At 39.9% G+C, this 22,755-nt stretch overlaps 2 protein-coding genes across 9 annotated transcripts in view; one reads left to right on the top strand and one right to left on the bottom strand.

Moving 5' to 3' along the window:
• Positions 1-825, bottom strand: part of LOC101173988 (leucine-rich repeat flightless-interacting protein 2) — a 33,504-nt gene extending 32,679 nt beyond the window's left edge. The window contains exon 1 of one of the 5 annotated variants that reach the window (XM_023950467.1): positions 223-825. In XM_023950467.1, coding sequence (XP_023806235.1) covers positions 223-312 — 90 coding nt within the window. In that variant the 5' untranslated portion in view covers positions 313-825. The remainder of the gene's footprint in view (positions 1-222) is intronic. The other 4 variants (XM_023950466.1, XM_023950465.1, XM_023950464.1 and 1 more) reach the window with 4 other exon arrangements.
• LOC101173752 (cytotoxic T-lymphocyte protein 4) overlaps positions 1-21,796 on the top strand; it is a 32,938-nt gene extending 11,142 nt beyond the window's left edge. Inside the window, exons 3-9 of one of the 4 annotated variants that reach the window (XM_023950469.1) lie at positions 6,004-6,134; positions 7,456-7,564; positions 7,657-7,807; positions 19,073-19,269; positions 19,520-19,676; positions 19,754-19,896; positions 21,440-21,796. In XM_023950469.1, the coding sequence (XP_023806237.1) occupies positions 19,150-19,269; positions 19,520-19,676; positions 19,754-19,896; positions 21,440-21,544 (525 nt within the window). In that variant the 5' untranslated portion in view covers positions 6,004-6,134; positions 7,456-7,564; positions 7,657-7,807; positions 19,073-19,149 and the 3' untranslated portion in view covers positions 21,545-21,796. Of the gene's footprint in view, positions 1-6,003; positions 6,135-7,455; positions 7,565-7,656; positions 7,808-16,091; positions 17,648-19,072; positions 19,270-19,519; positions 19,677-19,753; positions 19,897-21,439 lie in introns of those variants that run through there. The other 3 variants (XM_020712943.2, XM_011489989.3, XM_020712944.2) reach the window with 3 other exon arrangements.
• The last annotated feature ends 959 nt before the right edge of the window (positions 21,797-22,755 follow it).

Raw genomic sequence — 22,755 nt, 5'->3', positions numbered from 1 at the left:
TTGTCAAATGCCTTTTTTTTTCAATTGGAAACATGCAGACAGGGGAACATATGTGTGTTTAATCAGCTGTCATTTATCCAACCAGGTCATTTTTGCTTTTTTATTATTTGTCTACACACTTGAGGCTCTTGAAAACCCCAAACTTTTGCGCTCGCACCACGTGACAGCCGTGAAAGCCTCGTTTTTCCGAACCGAACTGGAACGGAGCTGCCCGCCTCTCACCTCTCTCGCAATGAGGTTCAGAGCCTCGTCCTCCGCCGTCGCGCGCTCCTTCTTGGTGGACCGTTTGCGTCCCGTTCCCTGCGTGCCCATGTCTGCTTCTGTCTCCGCCAGGGACGGTTCGGCGGTCCGGTTCGGTGCTCCCGAGCTCTCACGTGAGGTTAATAAGTCCCGTTACAGAGGAGGAAAGAGCGCGAGCCGCGGCCGGTCATTGTCAAACATCCGCTCCCCCCCGCCGCCGTAGGGGTGGGGGGTGGGGGGGCAGCAGCATCTGGAGCTCAGAGAAAAAAACAAAAACGGGCTAAAAAGATCAAATTAATGGAAAAATAAACACACTAAGGAAATAAACAAAATATATTTTTTTGATTACAATTTAATTCTAGGACCCAAGCACTTGATGCGTTTACTGTCCCACAGAGAGACTTCAAAGTCCCTCTAAGAAGATGCGTTTCAGGGCTGTCGGAGATTTCAATATTTTACAACCACAGGCATGAACGATACAAATCACCCAGAATCCTTCACTTCAACATCACTAGCAACCACTAACAAATATAAACGCATTTATTCACATATTTTAAACGAGTGTAAATAAGTACTAAAACTACAACCAGCCAGAGTCTCCGTTTCTTCCCTGAACTCAGCACGAGGCTGCGCGCGGGGGCTCAACACATGCTCAGGGGTTGAGTTTCAGCTCCTGGCCGGGCACTCTCCCACACCCCCTCTGCTATTTTTACTGAAGACCTCCTAAACAGAGTTTTAAATGTCTTAAAGGAACACACTTCTTCAGGGCCCCACGGTTCTCCTGAGGGGAACGGAGGTTCTTTCATGGAACCTCACCGTGATAGAAGATGTAGGGCCATGCTCAGGTGCAGCTTTCCCCCTCATAGTCCTTAGCAAATCCTGTAATTTAACTGAAAAGGCTGATCGTGTGGCAAACGTCCATGAATTTATGACCAAAATATGACATTTGTGGGCAATTAAAAACAGCCAGACCTGACGTTATTCCCACAAAATACCTGGGTTGAAAATGTCTCTGTTTCTCTCTTCCTTTAAATCATGAGAGTTGTCAGGGAGTTTAAAACACCTGTAATTTATGTTTAACTTGTAAGTACTATTGACTGTATGTGAGAACTGGACAGAGTGTGACGTCACCCATAGAAAACGTTTGTTTTTAATGAATTTCAGTTAATTAAAATACAAGAAAATCCCCTTAAGAAATATTTTTGAAAGCGAATTGGTTTTTGAAAATGTACTTTATAGTTTAGGTTTGGCTCCAGTGAAATGAAGTCAATTCAACCGGCATTTCTTTGATATACGGACGCCGCTGTGTTGGAGCCAGACAACGTCAGTAAGCGGTGATTGGTCCGAGTCGACATTTCTGGCAACCACTCTTGCCAATCAGGAGTGAGCTTGTTGGAACTCGCCTACTTAAAAGTGAATCGGTCATTGAACGTTTTGAACATTTAACTTGAGATCACATGGTTTTATTGAGGCATCTGAGTGGTCAGTGTATAACTTGATAACTAAAAAGCTAGCCTATGTAATGCTAATCAATCGCACACACGGTTCACAAGCAGAAGAATTGAGTTTTACTTGTTTTGCTCTTATTCCATCACACTGCAAGGAAAATAACGGCAAGAATTGTTAATCGTCATAAAAACTGGTCTCAGCCAGTTAAGCATAGAATTGAATTAAAAAAACTCAACAGCTCCAGATCATGACACTGTCACCTCCATGTTTGACTTATGGTGTGAAAGGGTCTTTCAATTCATGTTACGTTTTCAGAGTTCAATTGTAGCTTTCAAGAAATTGATATTTATCCATAAAATTTGGTATAATCCAGATGTTTTTTTATGTGAGATGAGCTTCTGGGGTAATGTGTACAATGCTGCCCTCTTCTGCAGAAACGGAGTCATGCAGGAAGTTTCTACTGAAAAAACTGATAGAAATTTAGTTCAGCCTGGCGTTTATTTTTATGAACTCAGCCGTTGTAATAACATGAAACCTGCATCTGTCAGCGATCAGAGCATGCTTTACTAAAAAATATAATGGATTTAAACGAAAATAACCTCCAACAATGACAGAGTCACAGCTGTGGGGGTTTTGTTTGGATTGCACTGCAAAAAACGACAAAGACCCCAAAGTATTCTTTTCACACTTGATACAAGACAAAACTGACTATTAACTTTTGTTTGTAGTGACTTGTTTTAAGAAAATTTTCATTTGATCATCTCATTTTAAGTAATGCCTCTAATGAAACCAGTTTGTTTGACTAACTTACATAGAACTTTATCCTAAAATTTGTCACTCCTGTCTTATTTTAATTAGAATAAGGACAGTTGGACTTTTTTTTTGGCTTAAAATTTACTTTTTTTGGAGAAAGAATATTGGCACATATTTACCTAATTTAAAGATGTAAAACCTTTTTTTAACAATATACATTTATTTTAGGAACTTATCTTTCCAATTGCCAGAGTAATATATCTAAATATTACTGTTTATAGCTAATGTCAGGATTAAGTTTGTTTTAAAAGATCTGGAAATCACAAGACAGATTTTACTTGTTTTATAGGTAGATTTTGTTCAGTTAAGAGAAAAACAAACTTATTAAAAAAGATTTTAACATTTTTTTAACTTGTTTTTAGAGAGACATTCTTCCGTTGAACCTCATGGTTTCAGGGGGAAAAAAACTATAGAAGTGTTTGCTTTGTTAAATCTCTCAATAAAGAAAAAAACAGTTTTGTTTTAAAAGTCTTAATAAGGCTAAAGCTACAAAACCAAAAGTGAAGTTAAGAAACAATAAAAGTTTCTTTTAGACGAGATTACCTTTTGCCAAAAGAGGCGATTAGAGATGGGGACAGCTGCAGCTGATTTTGTGCATGTGTCTACATGTGTCTACATGTGTCTACATGTGTCTACATGTGTCTACATGTGTGTGCATGTGTCTACATGTGTGTGCATGTGTGTGCATGTGTGTGCATGTGTGTGCATGTGTCTACATGTGTGTGCATGTGTCTACATGTGTGTGCATGTGTCTGCATGTGTGTGCATGTGTCTGCATGTGTGTGCATGTGTCTACATGTGTGTTCATGTGTCTACATGTGTACATGTGTGTGCATGTCTGTGTCTGCAAATTTGTTGTCTGCATGTTTTTGCATGTCTCTACATGTGTACATGTGTGTGCTTGTGTGCATGTGTCTACATGTTTGTGCATGTGTCTACATGTGTGTGCATGTCTGTGTCTACATGTTTGTGCGTGTCTCTACGAGTGTACATGTGTGTGCTTGTTTTCATGTGTCTGCATGTGCGTGCATGTGAACGTTTGCAGGTATGTGTGCTGACCTGTGTGGGAATGTCCTGAAACCTCAGAAATGATGTTTCCCCTGAAGTTTTCACATCAACGATCCAAATTTCAAACCTCAAACCTCACTTTGAGTATCAGAGGTTGCAAGTCGAAACGCCCACAGAAAGGCAGACTGTAACAATGGCGTCACCACGGTAACCGTCTGCCTTAGCAAACAGAAGAGGGACGTCCCCCTGACAACTCTCACGGACCGTCAATGGAAAACCAGAATAAAAAACCTCCACCTGGTTGTTTTCAGTTTGACTTTTCTGTCGCCAAATGTCTTTTTTTTCTTTTTCTTTTTTTTTTTACAGCTCAGGTTCCTAAAGAAGTTGATGCCAATTTATCTTCACGTCTGCACAACCCAGAATTAAACCCATTCATCCATTCAACATTTAGAAATGAACTCTATCCTTCTTCGCTGACCTCTAGTGGTGGTGCTAAATTGTGCGCTCAGTGTGTCATCGCTGATTTTGTCTTTACTTTTAATCTGATTATTGTGTTTGGCTGCTTGTGTTTTGGGGTTTTTCCCTTCTTAAGCCTTCAGTTCAGGTATGTAAATGAATCATGCGAGTTCATAGGTGGTAACTGACATTTGCTAATACTGAAAAAACGTATTTTTATTTTAAACACCATGGCAGCGACGGCTGCTGCCGGGTTTGGAGGAAAACTCCCACAGATGGGGATGAGAGTGTAAACCTGTGTATTGAAAGTGAACATTTTCATCACATCATCACCATCAAAATACTTTTTGGTGAAGGGAATACTCCTGAGCACTTCACTAAAGGTTTCATAGTTAATTCACAGCGAAATTCTCCTTTAACTCGTAAGTCTTCAGCTCCAGCACTGTATCCTCTGCTCTCCATTGCCTGAGACATTCACTGAGCACACTGTCAGTTGGGGCCTTGAGCTTGATGTACTCATGGATCTTGGATGTTTCATCCTGGATAGTGGCTTCTACGCTCACTAGTCCTCGGCCTCCTTCCTTGCGGCTAGCATACAGTCTCAGGGTGCTGGATTTGGGATGGAACCCTCCATGCATGGTGAGGAGCTTTCGTGTTTTAACATCCGTGGTCTGTATCTCTTCCTTTGGCCGTCTTATTATTCTAGCAGGGTATCTGATAACTGGCAGTGCGTAGCTGTTTATTGCCCGGTTCTTGTTCTTGCCGTTGAGCTGGCTTCTCAGGACTTGCCTTACTCGTTGGAGGTATTGAGCTGTTGCAGCTTTCCTTGTTGCCTGCTCCAGGTTGCCATTTGCCTGTGGAATTCCAAGGTACTTGTAACTGTCCTCGATGTCTGCTATTGTTCCTTCTGGGAGTGAGACCCCTCCTGTGTGGACTACCTTGCCTCTCTTTGTCGCCATCTGGCTGCATTTCTCGAGCCCGAATGACATCCCAATGTCAGTACTGTAGATCCTGGTGGTGTGGATCAGGGAGTCAATGTCACGCTCGCTCTTAGCATATAGCTTGATGTCATCCATGTAGAGGAGGTGACTGATGTTGGCCCCATTTCTGAGTCGGTATCCATAGCCAGTCTTGTTGATTATTTGGCTGAGGGGGTTCAGACCTATGCAGAACAGCAGTGGGGACAGAGCATCACCTTGGTATATCTCACATTTGATGGACACTTGTGCAAGTGGCTTCCCATTGGCTTCAAGGGTGGTTTTTCACAGCTTCATTGAGTTTCCTATGAAGGCTCTTAGAGTCTTGTTGATGTTGTACAGCTCCAAGCATTCAGTGATCCACGTGTGTGGCATTGAGTCATAGGCCTTCTTGTAATCAATTCCGGCTGTGCACAGGTTGGTGTGTCGTGACCTGCAGTCTTGAGCGACTGTTCTGTCAACCAGGAGTTGGTGTTTGGCTCCTCTGGAGTCTCTACCAATGCCCTTCTGTGTGTTGCTCATGTTTTAAACCATGTGCCTATTTATCTTAGTTGCAATGATGCCAGACATGAGCTTCCAATAAAGCTTGTGGTAATTTTATTAGGGGAACTGAAATAACTACTTTACATTTTGCCTCTCCTTGCTCTGTATTCCTTAAGGCATTGCCACAGCAAATCAGGGGTATCATAAGTCTGATTCACATATTTGGTTTGGCAAAGATTTCACATCGGATACCCCTCCTGACACATTGATCCCTGCTTGGGACCAGCTCACTAAGACCATGGCTTGAGCCCCCTCGTGGCTTAATTTAGTTAATTTAGGTCCGTACATCTTTCAATCTTCTAACCGCGGTTCTTCAGACAAAAAGCTGCAGGAGGGTCTTTGTGACCCTTTCAGACTGAAACGTGTCAGCTGATGGTTCGAAAGAAGTGGACAGTTCATTCTATGGTGGTTCTATAGATCTGCTCTTCATGTCGGCTCGTGTGTGAGAACGCTGGTTTCACAGCTTCATGCAGGAAGTGTTCCTGTGAATTTACATGCAGCCTCACCTTCTCTGCAGAGATGGTGCCGGTTAAAGTGCGTCTGACAGACTCTCACCACAAACGGCCAAATCTCTTCCCATCTTCCAGCAGCTGAGACCTTCACAGACGGCCATCGCACTCAGAGTCTAGGCTGTCTGGAGGAACGCAGGTAAGAGGAGTTTTTGTCCTCGCTGGAGTCACGTCAGAGTCATTGACGACTTTCAGAATGACTCTGAGAGCTTGAAAACTGCTGATGGTCTATCTATAAACAGCAGCTTCTGTTTAGGAGCACCGGAACACGAAAGTTCAAGTTTTCAGAAATTAAAGAGATGTTCTGCAGAAATTCTAACTTTTGACTTGCATTATGAAACTCGTGGACGGATTCAGTTGCAAGAAAACCACAATTTTTCATTGAGAAAGGTCCTTTTCTGCTAAATCGAAATCCAAAATCTCCAGATTTCCAAAACATCAGACTTCTCCTGTCCCAAAGTCCTGATCAGTTAATGTTTTTGTTGAATCATTTTAAGGCACTAGTAGGAGAACACCTACAGATGGGACATCTTCCACGCCTAGAGAACATATTGGTGGATTTTTCTTACCCATCAACACATTTCTGGGACAGTCAAATGCTCTATAATCTACACGGAAAAGATCTTCTTCCACCAACAACAATGTCATGGTGTCTTTATTTTCTGACAGATATTCCCTGTTTTAAGCTGATGCTATGATCCTTTTAGCAGCATGCAGATGAACAGCTTCCTGTGGCTGTTTTCACACGAGTTTGAGCATTATGAAAGGGTAAAAGCATCTTTGCTTGTTGCAGCAGCTGCTCTCAGCCTGACGGGTTTTCATCTTCTGTTTCTGCTTGGAGTTCACACTGGTTTTGCTGCTTTCGTTACTTTTCTTGCTCTGTAAAATGGTTCCATCAGGACCTGCAATCTCTATCAAGCTCAAAGAATAAGAAATGACTGAGATTCAAGCCCAAATCCACCTACTTTTGGTCTCCACAGGTGGACACAATATTCACCAAAAAACACAGGATTGCTGCGTTTGTTACAATGAGACAGCGCCACGTTTCTGTAAATCTGCTGCACCACTACAGCCAGAGATCAGGAGAGGATAAAGAGCCTCGTTCCTGTGCTGAGCATGGACATGAAACCTTGTTTTATTTGGATGTTTTCTGCAAAAGCTTCCCACCATAAGGAGAAGCAATGCGTGCAGTCTGCACATCACCCATATGGAACAGCAGCGTCTTCGTTTAGCCGGTTCTTCAGATCTGCAGCAACACCGACAAATGCTGAAGAAAAATGCACAAGAAACTTCAGTCACAGTCTTCTGTTTAGGAATTTAGGTTTATTACATGCAAAAAGATCAGAGCTCCTCATCGTCTGCTGTTGGTTAAAGTCAAAGGACTTGTCAGGATGTCAGCCTTCAGGATGATGTGTTGACTGTGAATCCAGCGTCTCTGATCATGTGTGTGGCATTTGCAGAACTCAGGATGTGGTTCATCCACCTGCGGAGGCACCTCGAGTCTCATCCAGCAATCTAACCCACGATCGCAGCCAGGCGTGCAAACGTTCTACAAAACCTGGACCAAACGTCTGCGCCTTCACGTTGAAATATATTCATTATCTTCTCTACGTTTCTTTCATTCATATTGAGTTTGACACATCATTTTCCTCCATCTGCAGGAGCTGCAGTTCATTCTCCTCGACTCAAACCAAAGCTGACTGAATTGAGGTCAAAATGACTGTGGGGCGTTTGCAACCCATTTTAAATTCCTCTTCAGCTGAAAGCAGCCAATCAGAGGAGCTGACGTTAACAAGAAGCAGTGCTTCATTGGTGAGGAATCCGGACGGCTCCTTCGACACCACAGTTCAGCAGAACTCGCACGTTCTCTTCAGTAAATCTGAGTATTTGAGATTTTCTGCTCGATTTCCACTTCCAGCGTCTCCATCTCATCCGGCAGCACGTAAGAAACGTTTGAATTAAACCAGAAACGAGCAAAGTGGAAATGGCAAACTCATTAGCATCTTCACCGAAACACAAAAGGCCTAATTTGTTATCTGACCTTTAAAGACCGAACTGAATCAAAGAAATAAAACAATTTCTATAAAGGAGAAATAAACAATTCTACATAGTCGTAAGAATATGAAGAACAATTAAAATAACAATTCAATGAACTGATCAAAGTTAGGAGAACCCTTCTGCATGTAATTTGACTGAATAAACAGACAAAACTTTGCAAAAAACATTTTATTTTTTGAAGCAAAACAAGTCTGCTGAATAAAACACTTATGGTCTTTTTCAGACCAATTTTTTTTCTAAGTAAAAATAGAAAAGAAGCTTAAACCTGGATTAATTCTTTTTTTTTAAATCTTTTTTAATATTTTTCTATTTTTTATTTTCTATTTATTTGGTTGCCGTTATTTGTTGCAGCACGATACAAACAAAGAATCTTGTAATCAACTTTAAAGACCCATTTTGATGAAAATTGTGTTTTTGGTGTTTTTAACTTTGAGAGCAATGTGACGGAGTAGCAGGAAGATATGCCGTCACATACACTTGAGCTGACTGTAATTAAACCTTTTGATATCCTTTTAAATCAATTTTTATCCTTTCAGATCCTATTTATTCTTTTAACAACATCTTTGACAGGATAATTATCTTTAAAGAGAGAGATACCTCTCTCTCTCTGCATTTTTTTCTATTGAAGGAGTCCTTATATAAAGAAAATAATTTCAAATTGCATTTGTGGGTTTTTCTTTATTTTTGTTTTTTTTTTTAATCAGGAGGAGATGAACAAATGTCGTTTGAAAAAGATCGTTTTGTGACGTAGAAAATGCGCTGGCCGGGTCGCGAGCTTCCTGCTCCGCTTAAACGGAGAACTTTCAGTTATGGGTAACGGAAAGGGGGAAGAGGGTTGCTCCATGCAAATAGCCCCGCCCACAACAATTTCACATGAAGTCCTGCCGCTCTGCAGAAATTACGTCCTGGAAAACGACACATGCTTCATTATTTAGGCTAAAAACTGCGTAATCACAATGAAAAGAACACTGCGAACGCTTTGCAAACAGATGAGAAGATGACTGCAGCGGGTCCATAAAAGCCCAGAAGAAAGCTGTTGATGGGTCCTTCAGGGAAAACTCTAGAACAGCTGCAAAGATCTGCTAAGTAAACTGGAAAAGAGCTTTGAAAACAAACGGCAAAAGTTCAAACTGAACTCTAACATCAGCAGCTTTTGAATCAACATGGTTTTTTAGATGCTGCTTTAATTCCCTTTATGATTCTAACGTTAATTTAGTGAATGAGCCACATGTTTCATCCTAAAAATAAAAAGGATATTCTTTAAAGATTTTGTCACTTTTAGTGTTTTCCTTTTTTTCTTCTTCTTTTTTTGTAGCTTAGTGTCTTTTCTCTGTTCTAATAGTTACTAGACAGACCTGAAGTATTTTGTTTACATGTTTTAGTATTAAAATATCTTAAATGTAAGCAGCTGCTGGATGCCAAGAACAATAAAATGAGCAGAACCGTAGGAACCGGGTCTCTAGTTGTGCCTGTTTCTCCGATGTTGACAAATGCAGGAGGTTCAGCGTCTGCTCAGGTGTAAAAATGAAGCTAGAAACCTTTTCGGTGCATGAGCAGAACGTCTATCCTTTAGAGTTTCTGCTCTCCTCAGTCCTTACAGGATCTGTGAGGATTATGCCCTTGGATCAGTCAGTTTTGTTCCCTTGGTTCTTGTAGGGTTCTGTTCTCAGTCACAGCAGGTTTTGGTTGATGAGCCACTGCTGTCGTCATTTCAGGTCGTCTGCTTTGTCGCTCGTATGTTGCTGCCTTGGTTTTGTCATATTTAAGTTTGTTTGTTAAATGTTTAAGTTTTTTTTATGTATTCACTACACTACTATGTGTTTTATTTGGACCCCTGTTTAATCAAAACTTTATGTTTTTACTGAAAACTCAATTTATTTACCAGTTATTCTGATGTGTCTTCCAAAGCAATTTTTACCGTCCTACTTTTAATTTTACTGCATTTATTTGACTGAAGCACGTATAAACACTACAGCAGGCACCATTCTGTTTTTTGGGCTCATGGTCTTTGAGTGGAAAACTGGTTTTGACAGCTGGATACTTTTGTCATTTTTTTCTCCAATTTTAATTAGTTAGAGAGAATTTTATCTGCAGCAAAAATAGAAGCGTAACAGAAAATGTCACATCGAAGAAAATGAATGTTCAAGTTTCATTTTTAATATTTCCTTGGAAAAAGGATTTGAAAATACAGTGATTAGCTGTTCAGAGACTAACGGGTTGACTCAGTCGGTGATAATTCAAGATCATAAAGATGTCGCCGCAAATTGCAAAAGTTTCTGAATAAAACTTTGAAAAGCAAATTGACAAATGCACAGCCGATGTTAGGAAAGAAACAGTTTTAGGTGAACGACAGCAGACATGGTTTCGTCTCTGTTGATCCCTTTCAACCCAAGGATCTGATTATAGCGTAAAACTCAAACAGCAACCGTTTTTCCTAAACCTTTCCCTTAAATCAGGTTCTGCAGATATGAATACAGAAGAAGCTGCAGCAGAAGTCAGATTTAAGCACTTTTTTTCTGTTGGAGGAAAGGTTTTTTGTGTCTGTGTTCGGTTCTTGTTACGTTTGTTTGTTTTTGTAAATAGTTGCTTTTTTTGTCAACAAATCCCGGACGAGCCCCCAGTATATGCTACTTCCTTTTATGATCCCATAGACTTGGGATACCAGAAGAGTTTAATATGTGTGAGGGAGCTTACGTGATGCTTCGTACAGTGATTGCGAACTTGCATTTGTGCACCCCAACCTTTGGGCCATGGACCGGTTTAATGGCAGACAATTTTTTCAGGGACCAACCTGTACAAGGCTGTTGTGGACATCTGATCGTAGTTTTTTAACTTCCAATTTCTCTTAACTTTTGAGGGTAAAGTTTATCTTTATCCTTTGTAAAATAACATCAGCTGCTGTGATATAGATTTTCCCTTAACCCATAATTGTCAAGGAGGAAGCTTTAAAAAAAAAAAAATCAGGCGCCAACTTCAGCCTACTTTTAAGGTGTGATGGATAGATACAGAAAATAAGTCACAAAAATAATACAATAATATAGGTGAATCCACCCTTTGAACAACTTTATTAGCAACATTCTTGTAACATTAGACGGCTGGTTGCTGAATATTTTCATTATTCTGATCTGTGGGAACAACTGTCAAAATATATCCATATTTGGAGTGAAGATTCCTGGTTTTTGTCTCTAAAAATGCAGATTTCTTTTATTTTGAAGTCAAAAGCTTTTCTTCTGTTTCCTTCCTGGCTCTTTTCTGCCAAAAGTTGTTGTTTAACTTTCGGTATATCACTCTGCGAATCAGCTTTCATTGAATCGTACGCCGGTTTTTACGCTGGATGCCCTCCCTGACACAACCATGTATTATTATCCGAGCTGGGGACCGGCACAGGGAGATCCAGACCTGGGGCCCCTTTGTGGCTACATAGTTAGGCAGTAGTAACTTAAAGACACTTTCCAAATACGTTTGTTTTCGTTTAACTTTGCTAGTTTGGGGGCTTCAAATTAGCAGTCAGAGTAGCCGCTTTAAGAAAGCAGCAGATGTGTTTTTTAAACCTGATGGAGTGACTTGACATGCCTCAAGAAGGAGTCGGATGTGGTGGAGAGAATCCAGGAGCTTTACGAAATAAAACTCTCTTTGGAATCAGATTATAAATAAAATAGAAAAAATATAGGTCTGTTTTTTTTTTCCACTGCAACCGGGTACCAACTGTCCCACAGACCGATACCGGTAAGCAGCTCGGGGGTTAGGCACCACTGCCTTAACCAACATTTAAACCTTAATATATGATTTGCATTTATTCTTTGGGTTCATCTGGAATGTATTTAGAGTATGGAGCATAGCATGTGAATATTTTATTATAATGATGATGAAATCCTTGATAAACAAAACACCTGAAAGACCACAAAAAGACTTCTTATAGCGGTCATACGGTTGAACCGGTGCCAGCGCTTCAGTCATGATCTGTAGAGGTTGCTATGGGTTCAGGTGTCCACCAGATGTCAAAATGATTGAAGTATTTTTTCAAAACAATTATTAGGAAAGCCTCAGTGCTTCGTGAAGCTTCATTTGCCCACCCCAAGCTGTTCTGCAAATTATCAGACTGTGACTTAAGCTCCTACAAAGCTGGAGACTTTAGTTCAGGGGTCTGCAACCTCCAGCACTAAAGATGACATTTTGTCCAGTTTCTTACAAACCAAAATCCAGCAGTAGCTGCAAAGTCTCACTTTACAGTTTAGAATAATAAACTTTGTTTTTTAATGGAAATTAAAGCGATCATTTATGAAATGTATATTTTAAATAATTACACCAATTTAATTAGAAAAGTTTTATATTATTTTATAAGAATTTTAACTTCTTTTACTTTGACAGCACCACACACAAGATCCTTTTAAAATAAAATAGACCATGTTGAATAAAATCCTCCTGCTGCAGCAGATTGACCTGAATTAAAGATGAAAGTTTCAATTGTGGCAATTTCTATGACTTTGGTGCTTTTAAGTCATTCTTATTCCTTTTAATACCAAATATTGGTAATAACAATGTTGTTGAATATTTTTTTTTTTAAATCTGCATACATATGTAATTCTTTACTTAAAAATTTTGGTGTTTAACAGCAACTCGACACTGTGGTGCTTCAGAGGGTAGCTTATTTTCTAACAGAGCTTAAACCTTTTACCATCATTTAGCCTTTTTATTTGGCAAGATAAAAATCCAAACATAAATAACAAAACTTAATAAACTCAAAAATTAACCAAAACCAATAAAAATGAAATCATTTATCCCAATCATCAGCATTTTTCTTCAAGGTCAAAGAACAACAGCGGTCGCCCTGCACTTGTCAGTCCATCGACGTATAAAACTGATGATGCAAACCCAATAACAGACTTTCTTCCTTTGTTTTGTTTGCAGAAACTGACTTCATTGTGTTTCCTTTTTTGTCCGCTAACATCGGTTTCCTGAGTTAAAATGAGTTCGAGCAACAATTTACCACACAGCCGTCATGTTTCCCTGCTAGAGAACCAGCTTCTCAGCTGTAAACGCAGAACGTGTCGGAAATTACAACGCAAACCGAAATGCAAACCTTTTGGAAGGCATGCAGCGTGGCATGAGGGCTGGATCTGAATCCGTCAGCATAAAGTCTTTGTTTTATGACTCACTTTTTGGGGTTGTGATGTGTTGTTTTTAATGAGAGATTGCTGGATTACTTTGAAATTCCTCAACACGAAACTACACACCTATGATATTGAGATTTGTCAGAAATACGGCAGGAAATTTCTTAGTATTACATTTTTTTTGACCTAGTTAAAAACAGACATTTGTTGATTGAAAGCTCGGCAGCGTTCACACTGGACATCATTTTCTGCTTTGCAAATTTGTCCATAGGAAATCTCTAACCCAGAATATCTCGCGACCTCTGCATCCCACTGAATGAACTCCTTTTGGTTTCTACAGAGGACATTTGGGGCTTTTCAATGATGCCAAATGTGTACAGCTGGGACTCTGAGAATTGCAGCTTTTGGGGGATTTAAAAGAATTTTGACCGCATAATACTTTTTTTTTCTGATAGTCAGGAGGTTGTAGATCTCCATCCATCCCTCTTCAGAATACCCCTGAATCCCTTTCAGGGTCACAGTGCTGCGAGAGCCAAACCATCTACAGTTGGGCGAAATGACATGGACCTCTGAATACAAAAGATTCAGGATAATTGCAGCTATTATGATCAGTCTGATGTGTTCTGCTCCTCTTTACTTTTATTTGTTTTTTGAAGAATTAATCTGATTTATGCTCATTTAAAACAAAACAAGAAAAGCTGAGGAAAATGTTTTTATGACCTTTAAGACATTTAAGCGACTGAGCCTATTTAGACTTCAAACAAAACACAGACAGTTTACTTGTGGCAGCTTTTGAAAGTTTCATTATGTATGATCCCAAGGTAAGTTTCCTACAAAAGTCAAATAGATCTGACTTCATGGTGGTTTTATGGAAGTTTGTAGATTTTGGTGTCTGGCTCACCCTTTCCATTTTTGGCATTTTCAAATCTTCAGCTATGTTACACCCACTTCTGATCATTTTCACACGTATCCTTGTAAATAAATCTGTTAAGTAAGCCTGTGGGGCTCCGTTTAAGTCTGGTAAAGTGCAAAATGTTCCTAGTTTAAGTTCTGGCTTCTTCCTTTAGACTTATCAATGAAGTGCTTTACCATTAATAAAGTGCATTCAGTTGTTAACTTCTTGAGTTAATTCAGTTTCCCACATGCACCTCAGCAGGAAACGGTTTGCTAGTCGAGCCCTACCTGCCTGCTTCGGCTAGAAAAAGATGCTGACGCTCTGGTTTGGATACTTCGGCACAACACTGAAACCAGATTTTTGTGCAATGTAAGAATGACAGCATCAGAAAGCAGGTGCCGCTTTCCGGGTAACGGAGGCCTGACTGTAACCTTAGTCAGCGCTGCAGGCTTAACCGACGGAGAGTTTCCACATGAAAGACACAAGCAGCTTCAGGAGGGCACCGAAAATCTCTGCATCAGCACGCTCCCAGTGGGAGGTTACCTTCGCAGAATTAGTTATCGCCCTTCATTTTCTGCACGAGATGCAGCCGTTTACACTCAGAAATTGTGAATGTGACGTAGGACTTTATTCTGAAAAAGTTTATTCTTGTAATCAGAAATCTTTGAAAAGGCTAAAAAACTTCTTGAAGCTGCAAAGTTCTGCTTAAATTGACTCAGCTGGGAGAGCTCCAGCTTCTCTGGGTCTTGTTAGGGTTGATGGGAAACCTTAGTGGGAACCCTAAATGGGAAACCCACCTTAGGGGGGGGGGGTGACTCAGTCACCAAAGACAGAAATCCGTTTACAGTTTACCCCGCAAAAACAGTTATACGAAACAAAAACAAAAAACACTTATGTTTTTACAACCAGAACTTTGGGGCATTGAAACATTTTCCTTCTTTTCTCTTTCTAGAATTTTTAGCACAGACATGACTGCGTTTGCCTCCACATCACATCCTGAACTCGTAAAAAGCATTAAAACCAACTGTTTTCTGAGAGAAACTCTTAATGTTGTTGAATTGTACATTTATTTTCAAACATTCCAGGGCGGTCTGCTTGCTGTTTCATAGCTTCTTGTACCGTAAAATATGATGAAATATCAAAAAATAACTGCAGCAAAGCTCATTCTGGGGATTTTTGATAGAAACCAGCTTTTTCTGCGTTATGATCAGCAGCTGACGGGAAAGATGATATCAGCTGGAAAGTAAAATACTTCTTTTTTTTGTCAGTCTTCAACAATAAATGTGTTTTTTTTATTGTTTAAAGTCTCACTCCGATCATCTTTTGATCTATTTTCAATGTGTTCCCAGTGGTATTTTAATCATAATTAAGATGTTTTTTCCCCAAATTAAAACACGTGAGTTGATTTCTACACATAGTTTCTTCATAGGCAGAGGAGTTCATTACAATTTCACCCCTGAGTTGTGGGCACTCAGCCTCATTCCCCTCTCCTTTGCTGAGAGCTCTCTGTTTACATGCTCTCCCACTAGCTTACAGCCCCTCACAACCCCAACCTAACATTACAGATGCTACGAAAATGGCGAGCGAAAAAGTCTTGTAACTCAAACACGCCATGGTAAGGTACAGTGACCCCATCGTACTTTCATCAAAGATTTACTTGATGATTCAGGAAATTAACAAATACACACAATAGAATAGAATAGAACTCTTTTAGTGACAGCATAGCATAATTAAATTAATTAAAAGTGGACACATAACAGACAATTATATAGAATAAAAACAAATACATATTTACTCTCTTTATGGCGGCAGCTTTGGGAAATAAAATGTCCCCAAGTCTGTTTTTCCTGGTTGGTCTGGACCTGAAATGTCTGCTAGAAAGCAGCAGGTTGAGGAGATGAAAACCAGGATGAGAAGGTTTCTGGTCCTGCTGAGAGAGCAGGAGTTCAGATGGAGGGCAGAGGGGAAGCCAATGATTTGCTTACGTTGCCTCTACATATGCAAACATGTCTTTTTTTCTGCATGCTGTGCCATCCATGTAAACATCTTCATTGTCTTTTTGCACGACCACCTGCTGGACAGGTGCCCTCTCCTTTGGCTGAAATCTACAGGTTTTTCAAAAGCTGCAGGAGATTCTGATTCTTAGTTTCTACTAGTTTTTAATCAGCATTTAGTCACCTTTTTTAAAAAAAAATAGATTTTTGAGAGTTCAATGTAATTCCAATGGGCTGCACGGTGGCATAGTTGATGGCATTCTTACCTGAGAAGACCCTGGTTCAAATCCCAACTGGGACCGTTTTAAAACTTTGCATGTTCTCCTCATGCATGTGTGGCTTTTCTCCAGGATCTCTGGTCTCCTCCAACAGTGTTTAAAACAGGGGTGCCCATGTCAATCAAGTCTCGTGCTTCTCGGAGGGACTTTTGATTCACTGACAGATTTTTTTAGAAATATATATGTATATTTTTTGGTTATTTCTCTTTGCTGGCCTGCGATCTACCCTCATGTCCTTGAAGATCGACCGGTCGATCGTGATCGACGTAATGAGCCCCCCTGGTTTAAAACGTGCTTAACAGCTTCATTGATGACTAGGTGTGACTGTGAGAAAGTGTGGTCATGTGTCTCTGCAGCAGACTGGCGACCCCGCCTTCACCCAATGATCCCTATAGGGATTGAGCAGATTGAGAAAATGGATGGATGAATGGAAATCTTCACTATCTGCTGTGGTAATAACAGGACTACGATCTCGCTTGTTTTATGTTTTTGCAGCTTACGTGGTGTTATTTCAGCCTCAAAGGGAAACTTCAGAAGCCGCATAAATTCAAATCAAAATTTCACCGTGAAGAAATATTTCCACTTGTACTTTGTGTTCTTTCGTTTCCACTCTGCATGCTTGCCTGCAAAAAAATCACGGACTGCCTTCATTTTCTTCTTCATTTTCTTCATCTTTGACAAGGGTTTAAAACAAATTAGTTAATTTGGGATCCAGACATGTGGAAAGGGGAAGAACTTAGATGGACTTACAAACCTTTATGTAGAAGAAATCCTGCTTCAAGTTTTTTTTCTCCTTACGTTCGTATTTATTGGTAAGTAGGACACAGGTTTCAGCCTCGATGTGCAAGACTATCATAAAAACACTGGAAAATGCTAAAAAGCTATAACCCCCTCCTTATCTTCTCCCATGTCTCTAACACATGACAAACAACCTGACACCACAAAAGTTTATTTTAATGAGCACACTTACTATTTACATTTTATTCAGATTGGTTGAAAGAAAAAACAGAATTTGCGATCCTGCAGAACTGTAGCTGCCAAAGTTACTGTTGTCTTTACTGGCAAAGGCTGACGTCATTTCCTGCGCTGCGACAGTTTCCATCAGAGCCGAGCAACTATAAAGATGAGTTTCATTGTTTTTGAAGCATTTTTTAACGTTTCACATCAGTGACAGTGGCTGATCTGGGCTGCAGTTAGTGAACAATTAGAGGTTTTTCTGTGTGCCTGAGTGAAACACTGCAGGATGGTCGTGGCTGACTGTGTGTTTGGGTGGAGGATGCTTACAGTCCTAGGTGTCTGTCTGCCTCTGTACAGTGGTGAGTAGGAGCTGACTTTGAAGACTTTTCAGTTTTTATGTTCCCTTTTATTCCTGAGATCAGAAAGTGATCCTGAGTACAGATACTGCAGTACTGAGAGTAGATACAACAATTTAAGCTTTCTAAAGATGATTACAAAAGAGTAGATCAATACAAACTTTAACAAAATCCAAAGTTTGAGGGTTTTTTTTAACCTTCTACAACTTCTGACAACCTTTAGTCCGAGGTATCACTTCAGGTTTAAGTATTTTTTATTAATTTATACTTTCTTGAGCTTTAATTTAAAAAAATAAAAAAATAAAAATAACAAATGTTGGACATAAAGTTAAAAAGTAAATAAAAAGAGTCCAAGAAAAGAGCCTTGCGGTATCCCCTTTTTTTCCAACTGACCCCAATTTAAATTAAGTATTAAATAAAAAGTTTGCGTGACTTACATTTTTTAAATATCTTTTAAAATGTGTGTTTATTTCTTTTTATAAATGTGAATACTACCAAGTGACCATCAGAGTAGCAGAAAAAAGGCTCCTTGACAAGCTCACTAACTACTGTAGTTTGTCTTGGTTTGATGTTATTTATCTTGTGGATACATCCAATTATTCAACTCAAGGCATTAGGAAAAGGAAATTGTATCTTTATATCAACATTAGGAGTAACGTATCACTACATGACTACATTTGTTTTCATACATCTGCATAAAAAACTTGTATAGAATTTATTTTAAGCCTTAAAATAATGAATATATCTCATATGTTAAGTGGGCCAATGCTAGAACCCTGTGGAACTCCCTTTTTGATGGTCAACCTTCTTTAACTCAATTGATTTCTCTTTTGATTTTTTTTTAAAGAAAATGTTTGTGTTGACCTTTAAATATCTGGTAACAAAAGACCAATGTCACATTTAATAAATGAGCTCATTTTCAGGACCAAAGTTTTAACTTATTTAAAAATTTAAAAAGCTTATGATATAATTGCTTTCAAAGTGGTTTGTAACATAATTTGTTGTTAGAAAATGTACTTGTCTGCTAACAAGGTTGATTATGATCAGTTCCTTTTTTTTTTTTTTACAACATATAGATAGAGAGCATACTCTTAGTTTAGTTCAAGCACATCACATTTAGGCCCAATTTATTCCTAAATTGTGTCTCTCAGCTGACAGAAATAAAAACCAATCTAATTGAAATAAAACAAAAACAAAAAAAGACACGAAAATACTGAAAAAAAGGTGTTGTTTCTCATTTGTTTGGTCTCTTATGACTTTGATGATGACCGGTTTTTACACTAAGGACTTGTGTGGTTTGTTTATGATGGGAGTGTGTGCAAAGGTTGTGGAAACAGACTTGTGTTAGTTTAAGACCCAGATTTTTCTCTAAAGCAGGCACAGCACCTGAACAGCACCTACACATCTCAATTCCATTTTGCCTTCCAGCTGTGAAGGTGGTGCAGCCCTACAGGGTGGAGAGCACCAACGGCACTGCACGGATCCGGTGTACCTTCCACCCGGAGATGAACCTAGAAGATCTCAGAGTGACTCTGCTCAGAGGTCTCCACGGCCATCAGGAGCTCTGCTCCTTCTTCCTTAACCTCACAGGCCAAACGGAGACTCATGGAGGGAGACCAGGACAGGTGAGGGCTTCTTCGAGGATTTATTCCTAAACAAAGATGAAGGTTTTTGTCATTTTTAGGTGAAAATCGTTTAATTAATAAACTGAAAAACAAGGACAGATGATGCTGCTGCAGCTTTTTAAGGAAATGTAATCTTTTTAATAAAAAAAAAACAGCATTAATGTACAACAGTCTAAACATTAAAAACAAAAACGAATAAAGAAAAAAGTTTGAATATCTGCAGAGGTACAGACTCTGGGATGTGTTTCAGGTGCAGTGCTCAGGTCAAACTGCAGATGGCGCAGTGGAGGTCACCCTGTCTGATCTGAAAGCTGCAGACACAGACGTCTACCGCTGCAAGATTCAAACCTTCTACCCGCCTCCGTACCTGCAGCTCACTGGAAACGGCACGCTCATCCATGTGATAGGTGAGGCCCCCCCCGCCAGGTATGTTCACAATCACCTGCTGCTCCGTCTGATTTCCAACCTCTGCTTCCACCAACAGAGCATCCGGACTGTCCTTCTGTGAATGCACAGAGACGGCATGAGGAGGGGGAGAAGGAGGCGACGCTGGCAGCAGCCAGCACTCCTGTGGCTGTTCTGGTGACGGTGATCATCTGCGTCCTAGTGATCATCATCTACCTTCAGGTCAGAAGGTCACACCAAACCATCTTTCACTAAAGGGTGACTTCACTCTGGATGCCATTGGGATTCCCTTGAGAGTCCTTAATGTCTACTCACTCTGTTCGGAAGAGAGACGTTTCTGAAACTAAAACCAAAAGCAAAGGGTTTGCTCTGCTGGCAAAATTAAAGAGAAATTAGATCCTGATCACAACATTTTGAGATAAAGCTGGGTGTTGTAAATATAATGAATAATAGTAATAAGTTTAGTAAGTACTGCTGCTTTAGGGCTTACCCACAACCGCCTCTACGGGTGAATACAGGCTCTCTGTGGGTGAAAAATAGTCAAACCTGAACTGATCACATAGGTGGTCCGCACAAATATCAAGGTCGTAGACCGCTCGAACAGTGAAAAGGTTCATGAACATTTGTTTCTTCGGGGATGCCGCGAGCAACAGGTTGTATCGAACAACTATCCAACACGTAAGGGTAATTAAAGACGAAGTAGGTGAGATGCAGACAAGTCGTATGGATGACTGAGCGAAGAGCTAGATAGTCCTGTTCACGTGATGAGTAGACTTTTTGGATAAGATAAGAATACTTTAGTGATCCCAGCTTTTCGGTTGACGGAGAGTGACTATCAGGGAAGCAATAAGTTAGCAAACAGCTTTGAGAAAAGCAAACATCAAATGAGTTTATCATATGGCAAAAGAATGTTGGGTTATAAAGTCCAATGGAGTGAGGTAGGAATGATTTCCTGTAGCGGTTGGTGTGACAGCGAAGCTGCCGTAGCCTCTTGGAAAAGATTCCTCCGCTGACCGTCAAGTACAGGATGAAGAAGATATCTTTTAAGTAGAGTCGCAGAGAGGCTCGAGGAGTTTGGACGCGATAGATCAAAATCCATTGGAGGAGTTTGCATTTGTAGACACTAAAGGTGATTTTTATTTTTCTAATTCGATGTCAAAGGTCAACAAAACTTTGCTTGTGGTTGCAGGCTTAACCTTTTGTCGGCTGTGTAAATGTTTGTGAAGATTTCTCAAACGTTTTTTTTCCCCATATTGTGGAGGCATCCCACAACCTTCTTTGGATATCCCCAACACGTGTTTTTGTGTTGTTCGCGAATTTATAAACTTACCTTTTAGCCCCATTCGAATTTATGATGGTTTTGCCATCTGGGATGATCTCTTTGCAGTACAGGACTGATCCAGGATCCAAATCTAAGTGCACAAATTTTATTTTTATATAATTGGCACAGAACAAAATTTATAAATAAGTAATGGTAAATCATAAGGAAAATGTATTTACCATCCTCAGACGTATCTTGTTGCCAAAATATTTTCCTATTTTATTTGAAATACTTCAGTTTACTTTCAGGTAATAGAAGCCTCAATTTAATCTATTTTTTCCTACTACATAACATTAAATCTGTTTTTGACTTCAACTGTATTTCGGTGCTTCAAAAGCGGATTGCTTGTGTAATGGTAATTTAAAAACTGTTCAATTCGTTCCATAAAAATACTGTAGGACTTTAAGATCTTTTGTAGTAAAGTTTTTTTCTTTTCTTCTGCAGATTCTTCAGTGTGAGCGAAACAGGAGGGAGGTGGTGAGGAAACCGCTGCCTTTTGTTCATCACAGACCCAATCCAAGCTCATTTCTGACCAAGAGCATTGTATGAGCATTCACAAACCGGTGCACGTGTGCACACTTATGTACTTGTCAAGTACCAAATCCTGTTTACATTCTGGTAAACACATGTTGTATTGAAGCTGCAGCTTTGTTCAGGTGGGAGTACCATGTACAGATTTATCACTCATACTGAGATGGATCAGATTATTGATCTCAATGAAGTAGGAAACTTGTTCATCAGAACTGCTTTTGATCATGTAATTATGTAGCATTTCTTGAAAATAAAGTGGAAATATCTTTAGAATGTTTTAATATCACCATTTTTTCCCCCATTCCATTAGCCTTCCCAACACTTCACGATACACTTATCACATGCACGACAGTGGTACATTCCATTTTCATGACATCCCTCGAGGGAACTGCAAGACACACCTGTGCTCCCCTTAAGATGTAACCACTCCTCTCTACATTCCTCCATGGGCCAAGATGACCCAAAAAGCTCCTGTACCCATACAAGTCAACCCTACTGACTGCATATGAGAACAGGAGCGAGTGAGCGAGCGCTCGGTCGGTCGGTCACCCACTGAAAATAGCTTACTCCGGCTCCAACAAAATTAAGTAAATTCAGTCAGCTTTTTCTTTTCGTGATATGGACGTCCTCATGTTGGAACCAGACGACATCAGTAAGCAGTGATCAGTCTGAGTTGGTCTGAGTCATCGTTTCTGTGGCAACCACTCTCGCCTGTCAGGAATTGAGCTTGTTGGAAGTCCACACCCCTAACCCTTGAAAGCGAGCCACATAAAATCTGTTAAACGTTTTTAATGTTGGATGCGCAGGCCAGTAGGCTCCATTTACTTCTACTAAGGTATCTGATGGCTCAGTTGACTGCACTACTTAAAAAGTATCATGAAAAAATATTATCAAGAAGAGATTAAAAAATGTATCAGATCAAGGATAGTTATTCTGACCAGTAGAATGACTGAGTAACCGCTGTTTATTTCTCCATAGAAGTCTATGGGATTTTGGCTTTTTATAGCCAGCAGGTACTTCCAGTTCTTGTATACAGTCAAAGCTCACCCCCCCCCCCCCCCCGTATGAGTGCAATTGACTATGGCTTTCTATTACTAGAGGACCTTGAAGCCAATCACATTACATGGAGTTCTGCACGCTGATGTCCTCTGCCTGAGATCAATTTTCCTCTATGAACATCTTACAACTAAGTTTAATTATTTAAACGACACTATTATCCAAAGTAACTA

Source organism: Oryzias latipes, chromosome 21, assembly GCF_002234675.1.
Source record: "Oryzias latipes chromosome 21, ASM223467v1".
Taxonomy (NCBI): Eukaryota; Metazoa; Chordata; class Actinopteri; order Beloniformes; family Adrianichthyidae; genus Oryzias; species Oryzias latipes.
Note: the sequence above shows the minus strand (reverse complement) of the source record. Positions and strands in the feature narration are given on the sequence as shown.